Source organism: Perna viridis, chromosome 6 (assembly GCF_037379345.1).
Source record: "Perna viridis isolate PV_CMFRI_1.1 ecotype Kerala chromosome 6, ASM3737934v1, whole genome shotgun sequence".
NCBI classification, from domain to species: Eukaryota; Metazoa; Mollusca; class Bivalvia; order Mytilida; family Mytilidae; genus Perna; species Perna viridis.
The window spans coordinates 4,563,847-4,582,378 of NC_142450.1; the positions used below are offsets into that span (position 1 = coordinate 4,563,847).

At 32.4% G+C, this 18,532-nt stretch overlaps 2 protein-coding genes across 2 annotated transcripts in view; both read right to left on the reverse strand.

The window, feature by feature from the left end:
* Window positions 1–1,096: 1,096 nt before the first annotated feature.
* LOC148613292 (uncharacterized) lies at window positions 1,097–12,981 on the reverse strand. Its single transcript, XM_088586612.1, has 9 exons — window positions 12,877–12,981; window positions 12,164–12,647; window positions 10,853–10,900; window positions 9,830–9,948; window positions 8,726–9,010; window positions 4,545–4,649; window positions 3,549–3,584; window positions 2,170–2,349; window positions 1,097–1,812 (listed from the first exon to the last, which is right to left on the reverse strand). Exons 2-9 carry the CDS (start codon window positions 12,630–12,632, stop codon window positions 1,654–1,656), a joined length of 1,401 nt encoding a protein of 466 aa, XP_088442738.1. The 5' UTR covers window positions 12,633–12,647; window positions 12,877–12,981; the 3' UTR covers window positions 1,097–1,653.
* A 1,406-nt stretch (window positions 12,982–14,387) lies between these two features.
* LOC148613293 (uncharacterized) overlaps window positions 14,388–18,532 on the reverse strand; it is a 28,213-nt gene continuing 24,068 nt past the window's right edge. Inside the window, exons 8-10 of the mRNA XM_088586613.1 lie at window positions 18,168–18,356; window positions 15,014–17,739; window positions 14,388–14,499 (exon numbers count right to left, since the gene is read on the reverse strand). Coding sequence (XP_088442739.1) covers window positions 17,578–17,739; window positions 18,168–18,356 — 351 coding nt within the window. The 3' untranslated portion in view covers window positions 14,388–14,499; window positions 15,014–17,577. The remainder of the gene's footprint in view (window positions 14,500–15,013; window positions 17,740–18,167; window positions 18,357–18,532) is intronic.

Sequence of the window (18,532 nt, forward strand, 5' to 3'; positions counted from 1 at the left end):
GACGATTAAGATTAGGCACTGAATATAAATGTACAAGCATGAAGGCAACAAATTCAATTTAATTCGTGAACCATTATGGTGCGTTCATTTGTACATTTAAAACAAATTTGTTTACTGTGTAATAGTTTCCTCTTTCGTCTACCCCTGCAACTCGGCAGGTGTTTCTAGGAGTGCAAATAGTGCTAACCCCACCGATGCGCCTGCTTATTCTCCTTTGTTTTAGTGGAGTCCGAATTTCTCATTTACTTTTGTTTCTTTTTGTGTGTTATGTTGGTTATTTCATGTTTTTTTTGTGTGTCTACTGAACGTTTCTAGTCTTATCTTTGTATCACGCTAGAACTCTAACAAATAGGCTTCTGGAACAGGGTTATGTTGCTACAAGATTGAAGTCATCACTACAGAAGTTTTATGGTCGTCATCATGAACTCGTGGATCGTTATGATGTGTCCATCTTCATCATGAAAACTGACTTATTCAACGGGTCATAGTTTTCCTTTCCTCGTTTGTCTACCCCGGACTTGACTTTTTATGAGCAACTCGGCGGGTGTTTCTAGAAAAGCAGAGGACGCTTACCCTACCTGTGTACCTGGTCCATGCTCCCAGTTTTTAGTGGAGTCCGAGTTGCTCATTTGCTTTTGTTATTTTGTATGTATGATTTTAGTTATTTTATGTTCTTTGTTGTGTATGTCTGTTTCCCATGTCTGGTCTTTATCCCTGGATTACATTCTTACAATTGCCGCTATATCCTTGGTTTTCTTGATAATTCTTTGTATTTCAAAAGCAATGTAGCTGTATATGTTTGAATAGTATTTGAAATTTGTAGTGCACTACAGTTCTTACCCAGAGAATAATACACAGCTAAATCTGCATCACGCTCTGAATCATACCGATATGTTTATATCAGCACGGGGGCCTCTGATAGTGATAGTGATCGAGAGTAAAACGGTGTAGCAAACAAATTTTGTCAAGCATTATACACTGTATTGTATCATATATTAAAAAGGAGTGTATTACGGTATACAAACCGTGAGAGAGACCACACAATGAAAATGAAAGAGAATTCCGCAAAGGTTTTGAAAACCTGGATTTGATGAAAGGCGTTATGTAATGTTTTAATAAGATATTCATAACTCTTGTATCCAATACATAACAAATGATAAATGAATCAATCGTTGCAATGACATTTATCAATAATAATAGGATAATTAATTGGAAAGAATGCATAGCCAAATATTATCACGAGTGCCGCCAAAGAACGCCTAGATTTAACGAGTGACCGTTCTTGGCACGACTTTGTCTTCAGATAACGACGTATATAGCACTCAAAATTCCAATACTTTGACTGTGAAAACTTTGAAATGCTTAAAAATACATATAATATGCAAAGAAGTAATTAATTTAAATAAAGATCATAAATGATGATAAATCTAGAATTCTATAAAAAATAGTCAGTCACATATATTTTGGAGAGGCTACAAACTTCCACGATAACAACTCATTTTGTTCTTCACATGCTTCAACTCAATTGTTTAAGTAAATATGTGTTACATATTAAACATAAATTACTTTGGCGGATATCTTTTATCAATATGCATATGGTAAATATGGCCTGAGCCTCAGATTTCTATCAAGTGCATTTTACATTAAGATCAATTACAATATTTCTGGTATAAGGTTCTTCAACTGTGCATATTGACACATGCAAATGGCTCGAGGAGTGTGTCTAAATCTCTCGCCAGTACCGAGACGTTCATCTAAGAATTCTTGTGTGTAATCCACAGATAATTGCGCCAATAACTCCCAAGCTTGCAACTGTAAATAAAGAAGGGAAGATAAAATGTCTTAATTACACGAGGTATGATTTACCAAAAAAGGACCTTTCGCGGAAGCATTTTGTGGTTAAAATCAACACTCGTCGCTCAAATTCTGCTCTATCTCTACAAGTTAATTTTGTTAAAAATGTCCGAAAAATTCAGATCGAATAACATAAAAGTCTTTGGCATGCATTATTCTAGGCAGTGTTTCAAAGCCTCAATAGATTGTCGTAAAGCGTTTTTCTTTGACTAAAGTTTCCCAAGTGGTCAATATTGTAAATTTTCAAACGAAGTTCTATAAATTGAAGAGGGAGTTTCTTTACACAAACTTGGACCACTGTTGGTAAATACCTACATCAAAACAGTCAGTATGTTCATACTCTTGATCAATAAGTTCTTCAGAACGTATAAGTTTTTCATTTTCCATACTGTCTTCTTTGTTCACAGAACGACTTCCAGTACTTTCTGTGGTGGTATGCAAGTTGATAGAAACACTGGCGTTTTCCCTTTCCTTAAGAATTTTCTTTATATATTCCTGAAAATCAATTATTACACTGACATTGACATTAGTGTTAAAAAAAAGTTTGTTTGCCTTACAAAAGCACATACATGTACTTGGAGAACGACTTGAAACATCCGAATGCACCTTATGAATATGGCGTCACAAGAAACTGTGTTATACTTCCATTCATATCAACAGCAATAATATGAATATGTAAACACTTTCCATGTCAGGTCTTTTTCCCTGAATTACATTCTTTTGATTTCGCTAGAATCATGGTTCCCTTGATTACTGCTTGACTATGTCTAGACTAGAAGTCAATGTATACTTTCAATCAATCAATTAGCTAATCTGCCATTCAACATTTTAATGAGAATTATAAAAAAGTAAAAAAATAGCCACATTTACCAGGTAACATGGAACCCAAATAAATAAATTACATATAAAAATGAAGATATCTTTGTCTCTATAATCTGGGTTAACAGTTTTTGCTGTCTCTCCACATTCAGTTACCCCCCTCCCCAAATTATGATATTTTTAAATACGTTTTATTAGTATTTAATAAGTATTTAATTTGAAAAAAAAGCTACCCGCTTGTTTATTATAGTTGTTTACGTGTAATAAAACCTCGTCATAGCTTATATTATTCTCTTTCAGTTTTATTCAAAGCTACATCGTGATTAATTATCAAAAGTGTTATATCATTCTTAATTTTAGTATGTGGATATTCAAGAGGGTGTCTATGCAGTAACCAGGCAGTTGGTTGCACATGATAACTTTTGTTTAAAAAACATGTTAATCCATTTTATACTACAAATGCATCCTTCCTCAAAGTTGAATGTTGGTTTTAAATTAACTGCTACAGTTAAAATAATTAAAATGAAAAATACATAGAAAGCATAGAAGTTCATTGAAAAAGGAAGATAATTCATTTTTTTGTGCAAAATTTAGTGGCCTTGTTAGAGAAATTCAAAATAGTTCTCTGAGTTATTTATTGTCGCTTTAAAAATCTTTTTTATCATTTGACATCAATATGACATTTACCCTGTGTCCACGATATAGTATCTGACTGAATTATTTACATGGACAGCCTCTTAAATAGGGCATTACGATAGTAATATTTTCATACATTTTGCTTCATTTGCACTTTGCCAGATAACATATTGGTATTAAATTTATAAAAGTATTTTGCATTATTCGTGAAATGCACAAAAGAACATAAATATACATACTTTACAGTAATTGGCATCGAAGTACACATAGACAACCTACAATATAAAATTATTTAATTACTTCCAAACTATCTGTTTTCCTATACTTTGTTTCTTTATAAGATCAGCTTGTCGCAACAAAACGGTACATGTATAAAAACGTGGAGAATGCATCATCTTTACTTGTAATTGCATAATTGATAGTTGGACTTCAGAGTGCTATTTTATATAATGACGTCAAAACATATCATCAATTTCATACTAACGACTATTAAATCAATGATTACAGAACTATAAATAATAATCAATGGAATAAATTGTCCTGGTGTAGCTTAGACTTAAATTTCTAAGCCAGTCACACAAAAAGAAAACACAGGAAACACAAATTATACATCGCAGACGATCAAAAAGTTAAAAAAAAATACACCGCATGATCAAAATTCAAATTGAAAGGAAATCAGACGCACTCGAAGTAGAGCACTTCCTGTTTCTAGCAAGAATTTTGCCGCACTGTTTTAATTGTTAATGACTAAATATGCACATTTAACGTATTAATATAGGTTCTCCCTCAGACAGTTAAACTTAAGATTTCAACCTACGAGCTTCAACGAGTAAATTTAATATAAACATTTTACCATCGAGAGTAGATAACTCTAGTAATCCCCAAATACCATTGGACAACAATCTGTTTCTCAAATGAAATCTGTAGAAAACTGGGAAATGTAAAATGCCGGTAAAACTCTCGCAGAAAACTAATCAGCGTTACTTGAAAAAGTTACACTGCATTGTCACTATTATGAGGCCACAACGTTAGAACTGTATAGCAAAATTGATGTATTGATCGATTAAAGTGTATTACCAATTGACAAAAGGTTTATGTAATTATGGTAAAAGACAATTGTTCGACGAAAGCAGAAAAAAAGAATCTTATCACAAGATGAAAACGTGCATCGGGAGAAAGTAAACAACGTGTGTTCATGGTTAGAAAGCGCATAAAATTAGGATAATGATATTTACCCCTATTGTTGCGGAAGTGTAATAAATTCTGTAGCCAGCCAATAATTTGCTCTCCATCAATTTACGGTTTGCATTTTTGAAATGTTTCGCAAACAGTTTCTTCCTCTGTAAAAAAAACTAACACTTCTTTTTATTTGTTCTTTCAAATTTTACAAATGAATATTTCGTCGTGTAAATTACTTCGTCTTAACATCAAAACTCATACATAATATTGTATCAATGAAAATGTTGTATCTTGTATAGAAATTCATTGAACTTTCTCGTTTTCTCTATCAATTAATATTAAGCTAAATCAGTTGGGAAATGAGTAAGCATAACGGACAACCTTGATACAGTTATGAATTTTTGATTTTGATGAAGTCTAGGTTTGGGTAAGTTGTGTATTAAATTCTCTTTGTGTGTGTATATTATAATTGTAACTATGTACAGGAGGAACTGGGCTGTGGTTCAATCATCACTGATTTTCAATTTAATCATAAATGGTAATACTGAATTATTAATACTGAATTATAAATATTTACAATTGAATTATGGGTAAAGGAAGTTGAATTATTGATAATGATAATTGAATAATAGATCTTAATGAATGAATTATAAATATAAATGTAATAAGTGAAATACAAGTAGTTATATATTTAATGGAAAGTGCTTTCGAAAAAGAGCTTTGTGCCAAACTGTGCTTTAATAGTTCAACTACATTCCAATGAGTGTATGGAGAAACTTATGGGATCATTCTATAAGACAGGTACAAAACGTAGTACATGGCCGGAAGGGGGTTGAGGAATAAGAGGAAGGGGAATTGGGATTTTGAATGAGAAGGGTGGGGAAATTGGTTTTTAAATTATTTATCGATATGAGCAATGTAATATCGTATTAATTATAAGTGTTTGAATGCTAAAGAATTACAAAATATATAAAATTAAATTTGATAATGTACATATTTGATACGATATGTGCAATAAGGATTATATGGGGAGATTTTCTGCGGGAAATGGGAAATGGGGAATGGGGGATTGTTCATGGTGTAAGTGAGAAGTTTACACCGTTGAAGAGCTGTACAATGTGATAAACATTCTATAACTGTAAGAAAAATGTAATAAATCAAATAAAATTAGCAGTTTTAATGGAGAAGAATTTTAAAATATAAAATTTGATTCGATAATGCAAGTATTTTATAAAAAAATGCAATGGGGATTCTATGGGAGATGGCATTTTTCATATAGATAGTATTCGAAACCACGGGAGAAGAGGTAATGTAATTATCTCCGCTATATTTTTTTATGAATTATATGTTTTAACTTAGGACAGTAATATTCTCGATAGTGACATTTAAGAAATATATATTCATACATGACAGGTCAATCCTTTGACATTATTTTAAAGACGAAAGTAATCGAGAATTATGTTTAAAACTGGATCACTCACAACGTCCTAAATATTGAACTCTTAGCAGTGCGTAATTTGTTAACGGCGTTCGAAAATTTACTAGATTTATCTCTTATAAAAAAGAAAACATGATCCATACTTTTGTTAAATTAGATCAAAGTATACGCAATAAAGTTATTATATAAACTGACTTTCTCGCTAAATTAGAAAAAAGAAGACTTCAGGAAGAAAGCAGAAAGACACGGAAACAAAACCAAAAGTGATCGCATCAACAGTATGGATCCGGAAGAAACTCACCCGAAAGAGTGGATGGAAAGATCTAAGAACGAAACTTACGATCTGCTACTAAAAAATCGACAATCAAAATGCATTAACGCTATCTTGAACAAAGCCTGAGAAACAATATATCAGACAAGATTGTGATACTCAGGTCAGACATCGAAAAAAAAAATCGCACATGTACATGTAGATTGCGGTTTTACAAGTGAAGAGAAAACAGAAATGGTGCGGAATAGTGCACTAAAACGGCCATCTACATCATTACACCACGCCACGAAATAATTCAAAAAGTTAATATACGGCAGATAGTAAGGTTGTTACTAAACCTACAGCTTAAAAGAGGTCGTGCCATTAATAAATAGAAAGTCGGCCAACTTCCAAAGCCTTTGGAAGTTGAAAGCTGGAACTGTAAAGATTGGTATAATCCGATTGCACATACAAAAGCAGACAATGACAATGACGAGATCAATTTATTCTATCTATGAACTTGGAATTTGTGAATTGCATTTAACTGGAGATCAAAACATTAACTTAATTGGTTACCAAAGGATGGTTTGGAATAAATAAAACCTATATTGCGTTAAATGAGAGGATCTAGATTTGGAAGAGTAATCAAGGAAACCAAGGTTATAGCGCTATTCAAAAGAATGTAATCCAGGGACCAGGCCAGACACGGAAAACAGACATACACAACAAAGAACATAAAGTAACTAAAATCATACATACAAAGTAACAAAAGCAAATGAGCACCTCGGACTCCACTAAAAACTGTGAACATGGGTCAGGTGCACCGGTAGGATAAGCGTCCTCTGCATTTCTAGAAATACCCGCCGAGTGGCTCATAAAAAGTCAAGTCCAGGGTAGACAAAAGAGGAAAGAAAAACTATGACCCGTTGAATAAATTAGTTGTGATATTTTGAATAGCGAATTCGAAGATATACTATGGCTGCGCTTACGTTGTAAATACGACCAAGACTTTATGTTAAATATTTGAGTTTATTTAAAACTGGAAAGAGGAAATATGATACAAGATTTATTTTATCCTTTACTCACTCATCTGTGACTTGTCTAAAGTAATAATTTGTGGAGACTTCAGTAGTAGAATTGGTGTAATGCAGGATATTGATGATCAAGTAGTTAATATACCAAAGAGAAAAAAATCTAGATACAACGCAAAGCAAGTTAGGTGAATACCTGACGGAATTATTTAAGGACGCTAACTGTTGCATGCTAAATTGAAGAGACGACCCTTAAAATGACAAAAACACCATTGTATCTCCGAAGGGAAAGTCTGTTATAGACTATATAACCACACCTTAAAACGATCTGTTTATAGTATGCTATAACAATCATATCGAATATGTCATTGTATCTAAGATTGTAAGTACGATTGACTTTACCGCTACATAAAAAAATATATGATTTAGAAAATTAAAAACTGTGGTAAGTTGAGCTATATTTGTTTACTTGATTTATACTTTCATTCTAAGAGTAAAGTTCATTTCACCTAAAATATGCTGCAAAAAGTTATTTATATAAGAAAATAATTCAAAAATAAACGATCCTATTGCGTGTTTATCGTGCGTTTAAACGGACGCAAAAAGATGTGTAAACGCACGATAAACGAAGCACGAACGCTAAAATGGGAAATGTGGACGTCTCATGGAGTGTGTATATATACGTGACGGCTATATTCGCTACACTGCCCCATTGGATCATGTTGATACAGGGAAGATATGTAAACGTATAGAAAGGTCAGAAAAATTCCCAACGATGTTAGAACTGTCAAATTTGCGATGCAAATTTTTGGTCGTTCCCTCTGCACAAAGTCCAGCGCCCTAGACCACTCGGCCAGCTAGGCTATAAAATATAGCTTTCGCTGGCCGGGTGATTCCTCCTCTTAGGATTAATCTAGGGCTGTAACTTTGTATACGATGTATGGTAGTACGGGACAGTTCACCTAGGTGTTATTATGTAGGATAGAGGATCAAATTAATGATGCATGTCACAAAAAATCAATATTATACAACGTCTCAGAATGTGACGACTCTATTTGCTACACTGCTCCATCCGATCAAATTGATACAGGGAAGGATTGTAAACGTTAAAAAAGGTCCGAAAAATTCCCAACGATGTTAGAACTGTCAAATTTGCGAAGCAAATTGTTGTCGTTCCCTCCGCGGGACTCGAACTCGTACCGCTGTGACATCTATGGCAACACCGCCTGCACAAAGTCTCGCGCCCTAGACCACAACCAAAAATTTGCATCGCAAATTTGACAGTTATAACATCGTTGGGAATTTTTCAGACATTTCTATACGTGTACATATCTTCCCTGTATCAATTTGATGCGATGGAGCAGTATAGCGAATACATACATACATGTGTGTGTGTGTGTGTGTGTGTTTGTGCGTTTGTGAGTCATTTTTACCACCTATCCAAATCTCCAATATCGCCGTCACCGCGTCATATTTACTTCCTCTACCTATATTAGGGTTTGAAAAGAAAAGGCATACCTGTTTGCAGCAAACGATACAGGAAGTAAGCCATATTATCATACAGGCAAACGTACATACTGGAACTCCAAGTGTAATCCGACATGTATTCCTCTCAGTTGTTGTTTCACTTACATGGTTTGATGTACACGAAAGGAAATAGAATATAATTACTATTGAATTTGTACCAAACAATAGCAATGCCACACACACTATCGGAATCCATGGGAAAATACAATGGCGATATCTAAAGTATACTGCTTTGGAAATATTCTTTAAGCTTTTGAAGAATGTTTCATCTGAAAGCTAAACAGTACATTGATAAATTCTTTTATACGGTAGCTGCTTTCACATGTTTCTTGACGATTAAGATTAAGCGCACTGAATATAAATGTATAAGCATGAAGGCAACAAATTCAATTAAATTCGTGAACCATTATGGTGCGTCCATTTGTACATTTAAAACCAATTTGTTTACCGTGTACTAGTTTCCTCTTTCGTCTACCCCTGCAACTCGGCAGGTGTTTCTAGGAGTGCAAATAGTGATAACCCCATTGATGCACCTGCTTATTCTCCTCTGTTTTAGTGGAGTCCGGGTTTCTCATTTACTTTTGTATTTTTGTGTGTGTTATGTTGGTTATTTCATGTTTTTGTGTGACTACTGAACGTTTCTAGTCGTTATCTTTGATCTATATTAAGTTTATCCCTGTTAGAATTTTTGTTCCATTGAATCCCCTTTCAAACTGTTTTACTTTCTGTGACTAATGTTAAAAAGTGATAGTCGTACAAATGGTATTGTTTAGGTCACTCGTGTGGTCGAAACTCAATGTGACTTGGTCTTAAACATTCTAAAAATCTGAAAGCATGATTTTAAAAGTTACAATTGAGCAAATGACATGCTAGTTAATAGATTATCAGCTTTCTCATATCTTACATTTTACAGGAATAATAAATAGAACCGGCTAGGATTAAATTCGAAATATCACCAGCTTCGTACTGAATATTATAAAAACGTCTTTATATTGTTGGATTTGAAAGCATACATATATATAAATAAAGAAATTGATTGTAAAACTACAAAGTTACAGTAAACAATATACAGAAAAAAGAACAATATTTACTTACCATTATATCTTGATTGTTTAATGCGTACGGGATAGCAGTCCGCGTTTTGAAAGGTATCTTTCTGCAGCAGCAACTTAATTTACTCTTCTCTTCGTGTAGAATGTCAAGATTCTGGTGACCTATATAGAGCAATCAATGAAAATTGGATTTACAAAAACTTAATGTGTAATATTACAGCTTTCGTTTACTAAAAGCGTTTCTCTCCTCTTTAAAATTAAGATGATATTACTTAAATACTACAGCGGTTGGAGAAATTCGATTATGAAAGTATTAAGATACTTTTTTCTTTCAATTAAAAACCCCTTCACATTTTAATGTATAATAGTTCGGTAAACACCAACACATGATATTATAGGTTACTTACGTTAAAATCTACGGATATGAACTTTTGTAACGAATTTTACCCCGATATTAATCCAATTATGTCCATGTTACACCGAGATGATCACAATAAACCAACATAAGAGTAGCTTCAGCATTGTTTTTGATAATATTACAAATTATAGAAAATCGAGTAGTTTTTATTCAAGTGTAGTGATGTACTTTTGGTAGTCAATTCCAGATACTAAAAACTACCGGGCTTTAAGACACTTTTGCCAAGTAAATGCTTTCATGAGTGCAAGGTGTCGAAAACGTTAATTTTCTCATACCAAGCATTAATATAAATTCAGCAGATTAAGTTAATTTTGGTATTAGTAGATACGTTACGAATGCTGCTAGAAAATGTTTATTGTGATTATAGTAATACCGTGAGATAACATGAGACCAAGATTTCCCGATGAATTGGAAATGAACGTTGTGACATAGGGTTTATGCTGAAAAGTGTTAGACATTCCATGTAAAAATGACTAGTTAAACCCGCTTAGCAACACTAGAAAATAATATGTTATTATTTTGCATTATTTACCCCAGAAATTAAAGTAAACGTGTAACTTTAACGTTCTTTAGCAATTCAAATACTCTACCTGATCAAAACTCAAGTTTTACAATATGGAAGATTTTGTCAAATATAAACCAACATACCAACACTGCTTCCAGGAACAAGAAAACTTGAACTGCTACTCCAAACACCTAAAAACAATATTAGGTTTGAAACGATATGGCAACAGTAAGGTTTTCTGTGATTATGATGCATGCGATTGCTTACATGGTTTAAGGATGTTATAGAATTTAACAAATAAAATTACTGTAAAGTGAAATCTTATTCATATGTCATTCTCAAATGGTAAATATATTCTCATAAACATGTATGAAAAGCGCGATGCTGGCATGATCAGCGAAAATAAGAAGATTTAGTTAAAGGAGAACATCATGTCGGTATATCACGACTTAATAATTTTTCTCAGGCGTACAAAACGTACAATATGAAATGGAGTGAATACAATGAATATGGAAATGTTTTAAAGACAGCATTAAATATATCAACTTCTTGAGTTCCTTTAAGGTAGATCCTACTGAATACTTTTAGTAGACAGATTTTCCGAATTATTCTCAAATTAAAAAAAAATAGGTCGCCAAACTTTATTTGCAATAATTGAGCTTAAGCATAGGCCATTATCTGACATTATTTCATATTTCAAAAAGAAAACGGAGGGTGGCCGAACTTAAATTTCCACCACATACATACAGGATACAAGAGCGCAATTATTCACAATGCAATTTCCGTATGGGGGGTCCTCACTTCCACTAAAATCTAAAAACAGATCCGGGTGAAATTTTTCTAATCTAACGTAATGTTGCTTAAATACACCATATAGTTTTTAAATTTTGAAATAAAAACCACCATGTCATGCGGCGTTTCTGCCCGTAAATTAAGGTTCACAAAGGAGGATATTTTTTCAAAAATCAATTGTTTCAGTAGCCACCCTAAGCCTTATGTGCTAAATAAAATAAACATATGAGCTGCTAGCTTTCAAATTCGATACTTTTGGTTCCTTACTGTTCGTACAATTTTTTCATGAAAATATTTTATTTATTATCCACCTATCGTGAACGTTTCTGTATTTTCCTCTTGGCTGCATGTTGGGGTAAAGATCTGGCTGAATACCGAGGAGACAAAATTGTGCTATTGTAACCTATAGAACATTTCTCCGTTAATTATCTCCCCTTGAAAGACGGGTTTTCAAATTAATGTTTGCAATATTAACATACATGTTTAAAAGTTTATGCCAAAAATATTTTTTAATAACTTAAAGGCAGTTTTTAGCATCATTTCAAACACATTTTTCCCATTGAAAATACATTATTCTGGATGATTTTGCATGATGAAAGAAAAAAATGCTCCTTAAATGGGTTTGATTTACCATTACAGATATAAGGGATTTTAAGACTTACCTTGTTCTTCGATTGCAGCAACTAGTCTTGGTATCCATTCTTCCATTGCCCCTCTTCCATCAATATATGTAAAAGCATGTAGGTGATCAGGAATTTCGCAAGTTTCCTTCAAAACTGGAATTATAAGATTCTGTTTTATATCCATGCTGAATTTGTGAGAAAATTCCACTTCAAACTTACACCAGTAGCTATCCTTGTAATGTTTCGACATTATTATCAAAGTTTTAACTGAATTTAGCACTGCATTCTTTATATTTTCTACGATTGTCATGCCTGGCTGAAAATCATAAACATGATTGCAACATTTTAATTTGTGGTCACGTTCGAGTATCTTGATTAATTCACAGACCCATTTGTTGTCTTCATCTATATCTCTATAAGACAGGAAGACATGAAATTTCTTATCAGGTGGTAGTGGTTTGAAATCATTTATACCCTCATTGTTGCATACTACATTTTGTTCTGCCATTACATAGTTTAAAACCTACAAGATAAAAAAAGAAAATTAGGCTTGACTATATAACAGTGAAACTATAGAATCAAATATGGCATACTAAGTATAAGTTGAATTGCATTTTTGTTTTTTTTGTTTGTTTGTTTGTTTGTTTGTTTTTTGTTTGTTTTTGTTTAAGGTGTTTTATATCATCCGCTATGCGCTCTAATTTTGGTGATTTCAATATGTGATAAATTTGTTTAAAATTGTAAATAATAACCTTTCGTGTAATGGAAAAGTGTATTCGCTTCGGTCAAAATAGATACTGTCCTTAAGACGTTTAGGTTTCTCGCACTCACGATACCTAAACGGACGCTAAATGCTCACCACATGCACGATAAACGAACGTTTTCATCGGCCATTTGAATGATCGCTCCTATCGTTTAACGCACGATAAACGAACGTTCTCAGTGTGCGTTTTCACGCATGATAGACGAACACTCATAGTGTGCGTTTAAATGCACTGTAAAAGAACAATAAAAATGTTAATATTAACAAATAATAACGAAAGACAATATAGAAAATAGACTTAAAAAATATAAAAATAGCAGTTGAATCAAGGAAATATATAGTGCTTTTTTTAAATTTAATTTTCTTATTATTATCATTTTTTGTTCATTTTTTAGTGAAAACTACTTATCCTGTTTATCAGTAAAACAGAAATTTATTTTTACCCAAAGCTATGACATTTAAGATTGGTTAATCTGTGTACAAGGTTTCTTCGATACTGATATCAAACACTTTTTTGTTTAAAAGTAATTGTTATAAGTCAGCCAAAAAATATGCATGTATTGGCAAGGATTGAAAAATTCAGGGGTAATCGGCCTTTACAATGTAGATAAACATTACAAAAAATAATGGTAACTCAACTTTAAACTGGGTGCATGGAGTAGATGCATCGGTAGGGTAAGCATCCTCTGTTTTTCTAGAAAACCAAAGTTACACAAAAACATTATTTATAATCTTAACGGAACATAGTTGGGCAATGCGTGCAATAGACAATGGTATGTCCTTCTCGTTACATCGGAAATTATTCATTTTTTATCATTCTCATATCATTCCTTAAAACAAATGATGACGCTGCCATCAGAAGTCGTTTCACTTGCAGCGGTTATATCATTTGATAGAAGCAAATGTGGTAACAAACACTTAATTACAAATCAACACATATGAGAGTGCTATGAAAATTCAAAGATTTCGTTTTGTCATCGTAAATCTACAGAATCTAAAAGAGAAATGTTTATTGATTACTTTCATTTTACCGATGAACAAAGACATGTTGCCATCCTCTGATATTTTGTCATGAATTTAGTATATTATTAATCAAAATCCAGAAACATACCTACATGTATTTTCAACATACAATTTGCAAATTGCAACCAAATAGCAATTGCATAATTCAACTGTGAATATATCATGCCTTAAGTATACAGATAAAGGATACTCATAAAAACAAGGAACACAACCATCTGTCAAGTAATTTATACCAAACAGATGTACATGTAAGAGAAAATTAAGATGTCTATTATTTTGCTCCAAACAATGGGAATCCCATATTATCTAAGTATTGATAACTCTGAAACAAGAAGCCTATGAATATATTATACGAAATATCATTGTGCTACTGAGAGGACAAATACGGGAATAGACTGGTTTTCACACTATTATGTTACACAGATTTAGAGTTTTACTACATATTAAGGATATTTGTAAACGTGATAACCTACTAACCAAGTCAACAACAGGTCACTATGAGTTGTTTATATGTGTTTAAATTGATATTTTAGGTACATTTTCTATTGATCTCTCCGAGTAAATCCTTTCATTGTTGTCTTCTCACTCGCTTAATGAAATGTAAATGTATAATGTAAAGCATAAGATTTCAGCGTGTATCTATATAGAAAGCTTAAACATATGATCCAACTACTATTGTATCAAAAGTTCCATATTGTTATAAACATACACGTGTGTAACTGTCAGTGCAAATTTAGTTATAGTAAATGAAGTGGCAAGGTGTTTGAAACTGTAAACATAGTTCATGATTCAGTTCCTTGTTTGGTCGTGAAGGCGTGACATTCTTTTATACGTCATAGTTATAGTGGTATCGATATGTAACACGCATTGTTATTTAAAACAAATGAATTATCATATCATTAATTTCATTAAAAAAAAAACTCAAATCATATGAATATGTTCATAAAAATACGTTGGTTTGTAGTTTGTAGGCGTGTTAGCTAAAATTATAAATAAATACAGTATAATTATAAAGTATAAATGTCTTCAAATTCAAGAGAACGTTATATATGTATTGAACGTTTTGGGGGTGTTGACACAAGACTTTCTGCCATACCACTTACCCAAATAACGATGAAGTCTCTTATTTCAATGAACAGAGATCAATTAACACAGGGAAATGTAACGGGTTAGTTTGCTATTTACCAATTGGTCGATTCGTCCTACATGAATTTATCCACCTTAGATGGAAAACGCATCGCCTGGTAACGAAAATAAGCCGACAAATTTATAGCCTTAATTTCTTCAATTTAAAGGTAGGAAACAAATTGTATTGCAAAATGTTTTAAAGTCATTAAAAAGTATTTTTCTTATTGTGTAGCACTTTTCGGGTAATAGACAAATATATTATTTTATATATGACTTTTTTTTCTAATTGCGAGCTATGTACTTAATCAGGCTGTTTACCAGCAGGTTGTTTAGGCTAAATTAACCATAAAAAATGACCATGCATACCTCAAATTTTATGTATTTCCCCAAAAAACATATTTGTGTAAGAATTTCCATTTTTATTTCAGTCGGTAAGTCGTGCGCAATATGTCATATGTAAACGAAAACCAATTCCCGTCTGAGAAACGTGTTAATTTATTGCAATTGAAATAAATTGTTCTGTAATATCATCATAGTTTTAATTGGCGTCTGGACTCTGTATTTAAAACCAGTTGCAATCATAAATAGTATTTGACCAGTGTAGATTATCACAATTATCAAAAGTACAGTTGGTAAATAAAATCGTTTATTTTTATTAATATTTGTTGTAACTTTTGCCTTTATGTTTTTACGCTATGATAACAAAACACTAGATATAAGATGAACTCTTCATCAAGGAAGATATTTTTTTATTAAAGGCTATGGAAGATAGACAAACCGATTCTACGAGGGAAATTGAATTGCAAAATATTTTGAAGCAGAACATTTTCGTGTTGAGGTCATGGCATGGCTAATTTCAATGTAGGGATATCATGATTATGTAACCTATACAATGATTATAATATGGTAATGTTTAAAAAAAATAAAATAAAAAAAGGCCCCATAGTTCATTATATTCGTTCTGATTCATTCAAATGTATTTGATAAGCTTAGTCAAAATACAATAATCTGATTCTCACACAATGAAAAAGGGGGCGCGATGTCAAACCTATTTTAACCCACCATTTCGTTTGAAATACTTGTACTAAGTCAGGAACTTTGATGTATAAGCTAATTCGGTGTTGAAATATCTATTTTGTTAGATTGAATTTTGATTTGTAAATCAGATTTATTGTTCAGTAATTATGTTGTTACCGTTATCTGTTAATTAGAAGCACGAAACCATATATGGTAAAAAAAAACCATGCACCTAATAAGTTATGTAGCATTTTAGGTTGATCTACTCCTGGTCCTCGTTTCCCTTTGTCCGGTGTATCTTCATGATAGCGAGGAAGTAAAAAAAAAATCAATATACCGGAAATGATGTTTCTGCCATATCACTGATTTGACATTAGATCCCCAATTTTCATTTTACCACTATAACATAAAAAATTTCGGGGATATATCAAATTCTTAAACAGAAGTTGCTGTATACATCTTTTCAGAAACTCGAAAAACTTTAAAAAGCATTCAGACATATTCAAATAAGAATACTTGCAAAGAAAGTGAAAATATAATATCATACAAACATGAAATAATATGTAGGAAAGTCAGTTGTATGAGAAATTTACCATTTATTAACTTAACTGAAATAGTGAATAATTATGATAAAAAGCGTCAATCCAGGTGTATTTCATTTGATATGCAATCGTTATTGATGCCATTAGAGTTCGATACCCGACGTTACGTCAATAAGTGGTAATTGTCTTACATGTATATAAAAGGGAAACGATTAAGTCTTGCAAGCAATATGACTAATCGGATAATGAATTGAAAAGAGTGCTTAACCAAAATATGACCGATGACGAGGGCCTAAGAACGCCTAGATTTAACGAGTGTGCGGATTTTATATACGGATTTGAGCATTGTTTGTATATTGATACATCATTCAATGCCAATGACAGTCTTCTTGTGTTTTTTTTTATCCCTTGATAATTTCATACAATTGTAACTTTTGTTTGGGAACATATTATTGAAATGTGTCAGAAAAAGTCATTTTCACCGGAAGATTCACAACAAATCGGGATTATGAAAGCATATATGCTTTAAACGTTATAATGATTGATAACTAGATGGATATTTGGTCAATACTATATTTTGACGTTTTACGCCAGTAAATACTATATATTTAAGAATAGAAATGGGAACCTATTTGTAACTTTTAATCATTGATGTAAATCTGCGTCCTGTCTTCACTCGCGTCTTGCATCAAAAGTTCCAAATGTAAGACCATTTAAAAGAGCTGATTTAAAAATAATAACACGTTAAGAACCAAGTAATTTTTACTCCCTTATAATTACTTGGACGGACTCGATGAACGATGTATCATCAATACCAAGTTTGAAGTGAGGAGTTTGTGTTTTTGTAATAGTGTACAGAATATAATTTAATAATGTAAGAGTGCATGAACATTTTAAGTGATTTGTACACATTCTTCATTGAATTAACTAATAAATAAAACAAAATTTAAGGTCATTGTTTCCTTTTTTTCTAAATGCTGTCACGAAATATCATTCGGTATCATGTTTTTGAATTGTGCATATTCACACATACACATTGCTTGTGGAGTGTGTCTGAATCGTTCACTATGTCCAAGTTTCTCATCTAGAAAATCCTGAATGTAGTCCGCTGATAAGTGAAATAACATGTTCCAGGCCTTTGCCTGAAATCATATAAAAATAGTGATAGTTATGTTTAAGATCTAAATGAAATCATGGTTTACAATTCACAATTTGTGAGAAGCAGTTTCTTGTCGTCAATTCTACACATGTATGTAAACTTAAATAAAATACATAATAGCAGTATAAAATCAATTAACTTATAACCATGAAACTGTCAGAAAATAGATCTGGCTTTGTTCTCTCGCTCGGAATCGTTTTCCGGTTATTTGACTTTGAACAGCAATTCACAGACTAATAAATTACATATAAACAAAATTCATCGGTATGTTCGTTTTATTAATTTATCAGATTTGAATGTGCTCGCGTTCGTTATGGTTCCCATTGGCGCTTCTTGTCGGTTACTATTTTTAAATAACCCTGAAAAAAGAGGTATACAATTTCAACAGTATACATTGATACTTATACCTACATCGAAGTCTTTAATATTGTCATATTGACGATCATGTAGTCTTTGTGAGCATATTAGTCTGTCATCTTCACGGTAGTTTTCAGTTTGGTTGATAGTAAAATCTTCGGTACCTCCTGTAGCGTTACATGTGTGTATGTCAATGGAAACGCTACATTTTTCCGTCTCCCTTAAATGTGTCTTTATATATTCCTGGAGAAAAAAAATACACTTTTTTCAATTCTACTTTTTCATTAGAAGGTATTCATAAAAACAAAATGAGTACTTAACGCAACAATTGTAAATACGCATTTACGTAGTCAAGGAGAATATTTAACAGAGTGAATCAGTACAAACAACGGTTCGAGCTGATATTGTTTACATACATT

What these genes read in the sequence shown, in the direction of transcription:
- LOC148613292 (XM_088586612.1), bottom strand. Translation starts at nt 12,632, where the DNA reads ATGGCAGAACAAAATGTAGTATGCAACAATGAGGGTATAAATGATTTC. An exon ending in TGCTGCAATCGAAGAACAAG is followed by an intron (nt 10,901 to 12,163) that starts GTAAGTCTTAAA and finishes TATTGTTTTTAG; the next exon opens with GTGTTTGGAGTAGCAGTTCA. An exon ending in TGTTCCTGGAAGCAGTGTTG is followed by an intron (nt 9,949 to 10,852) that starts GTATGTTGGTTT and finishes TGCTCTATATAG; the next exon opens with GTCACCAGAATCTTGACATT.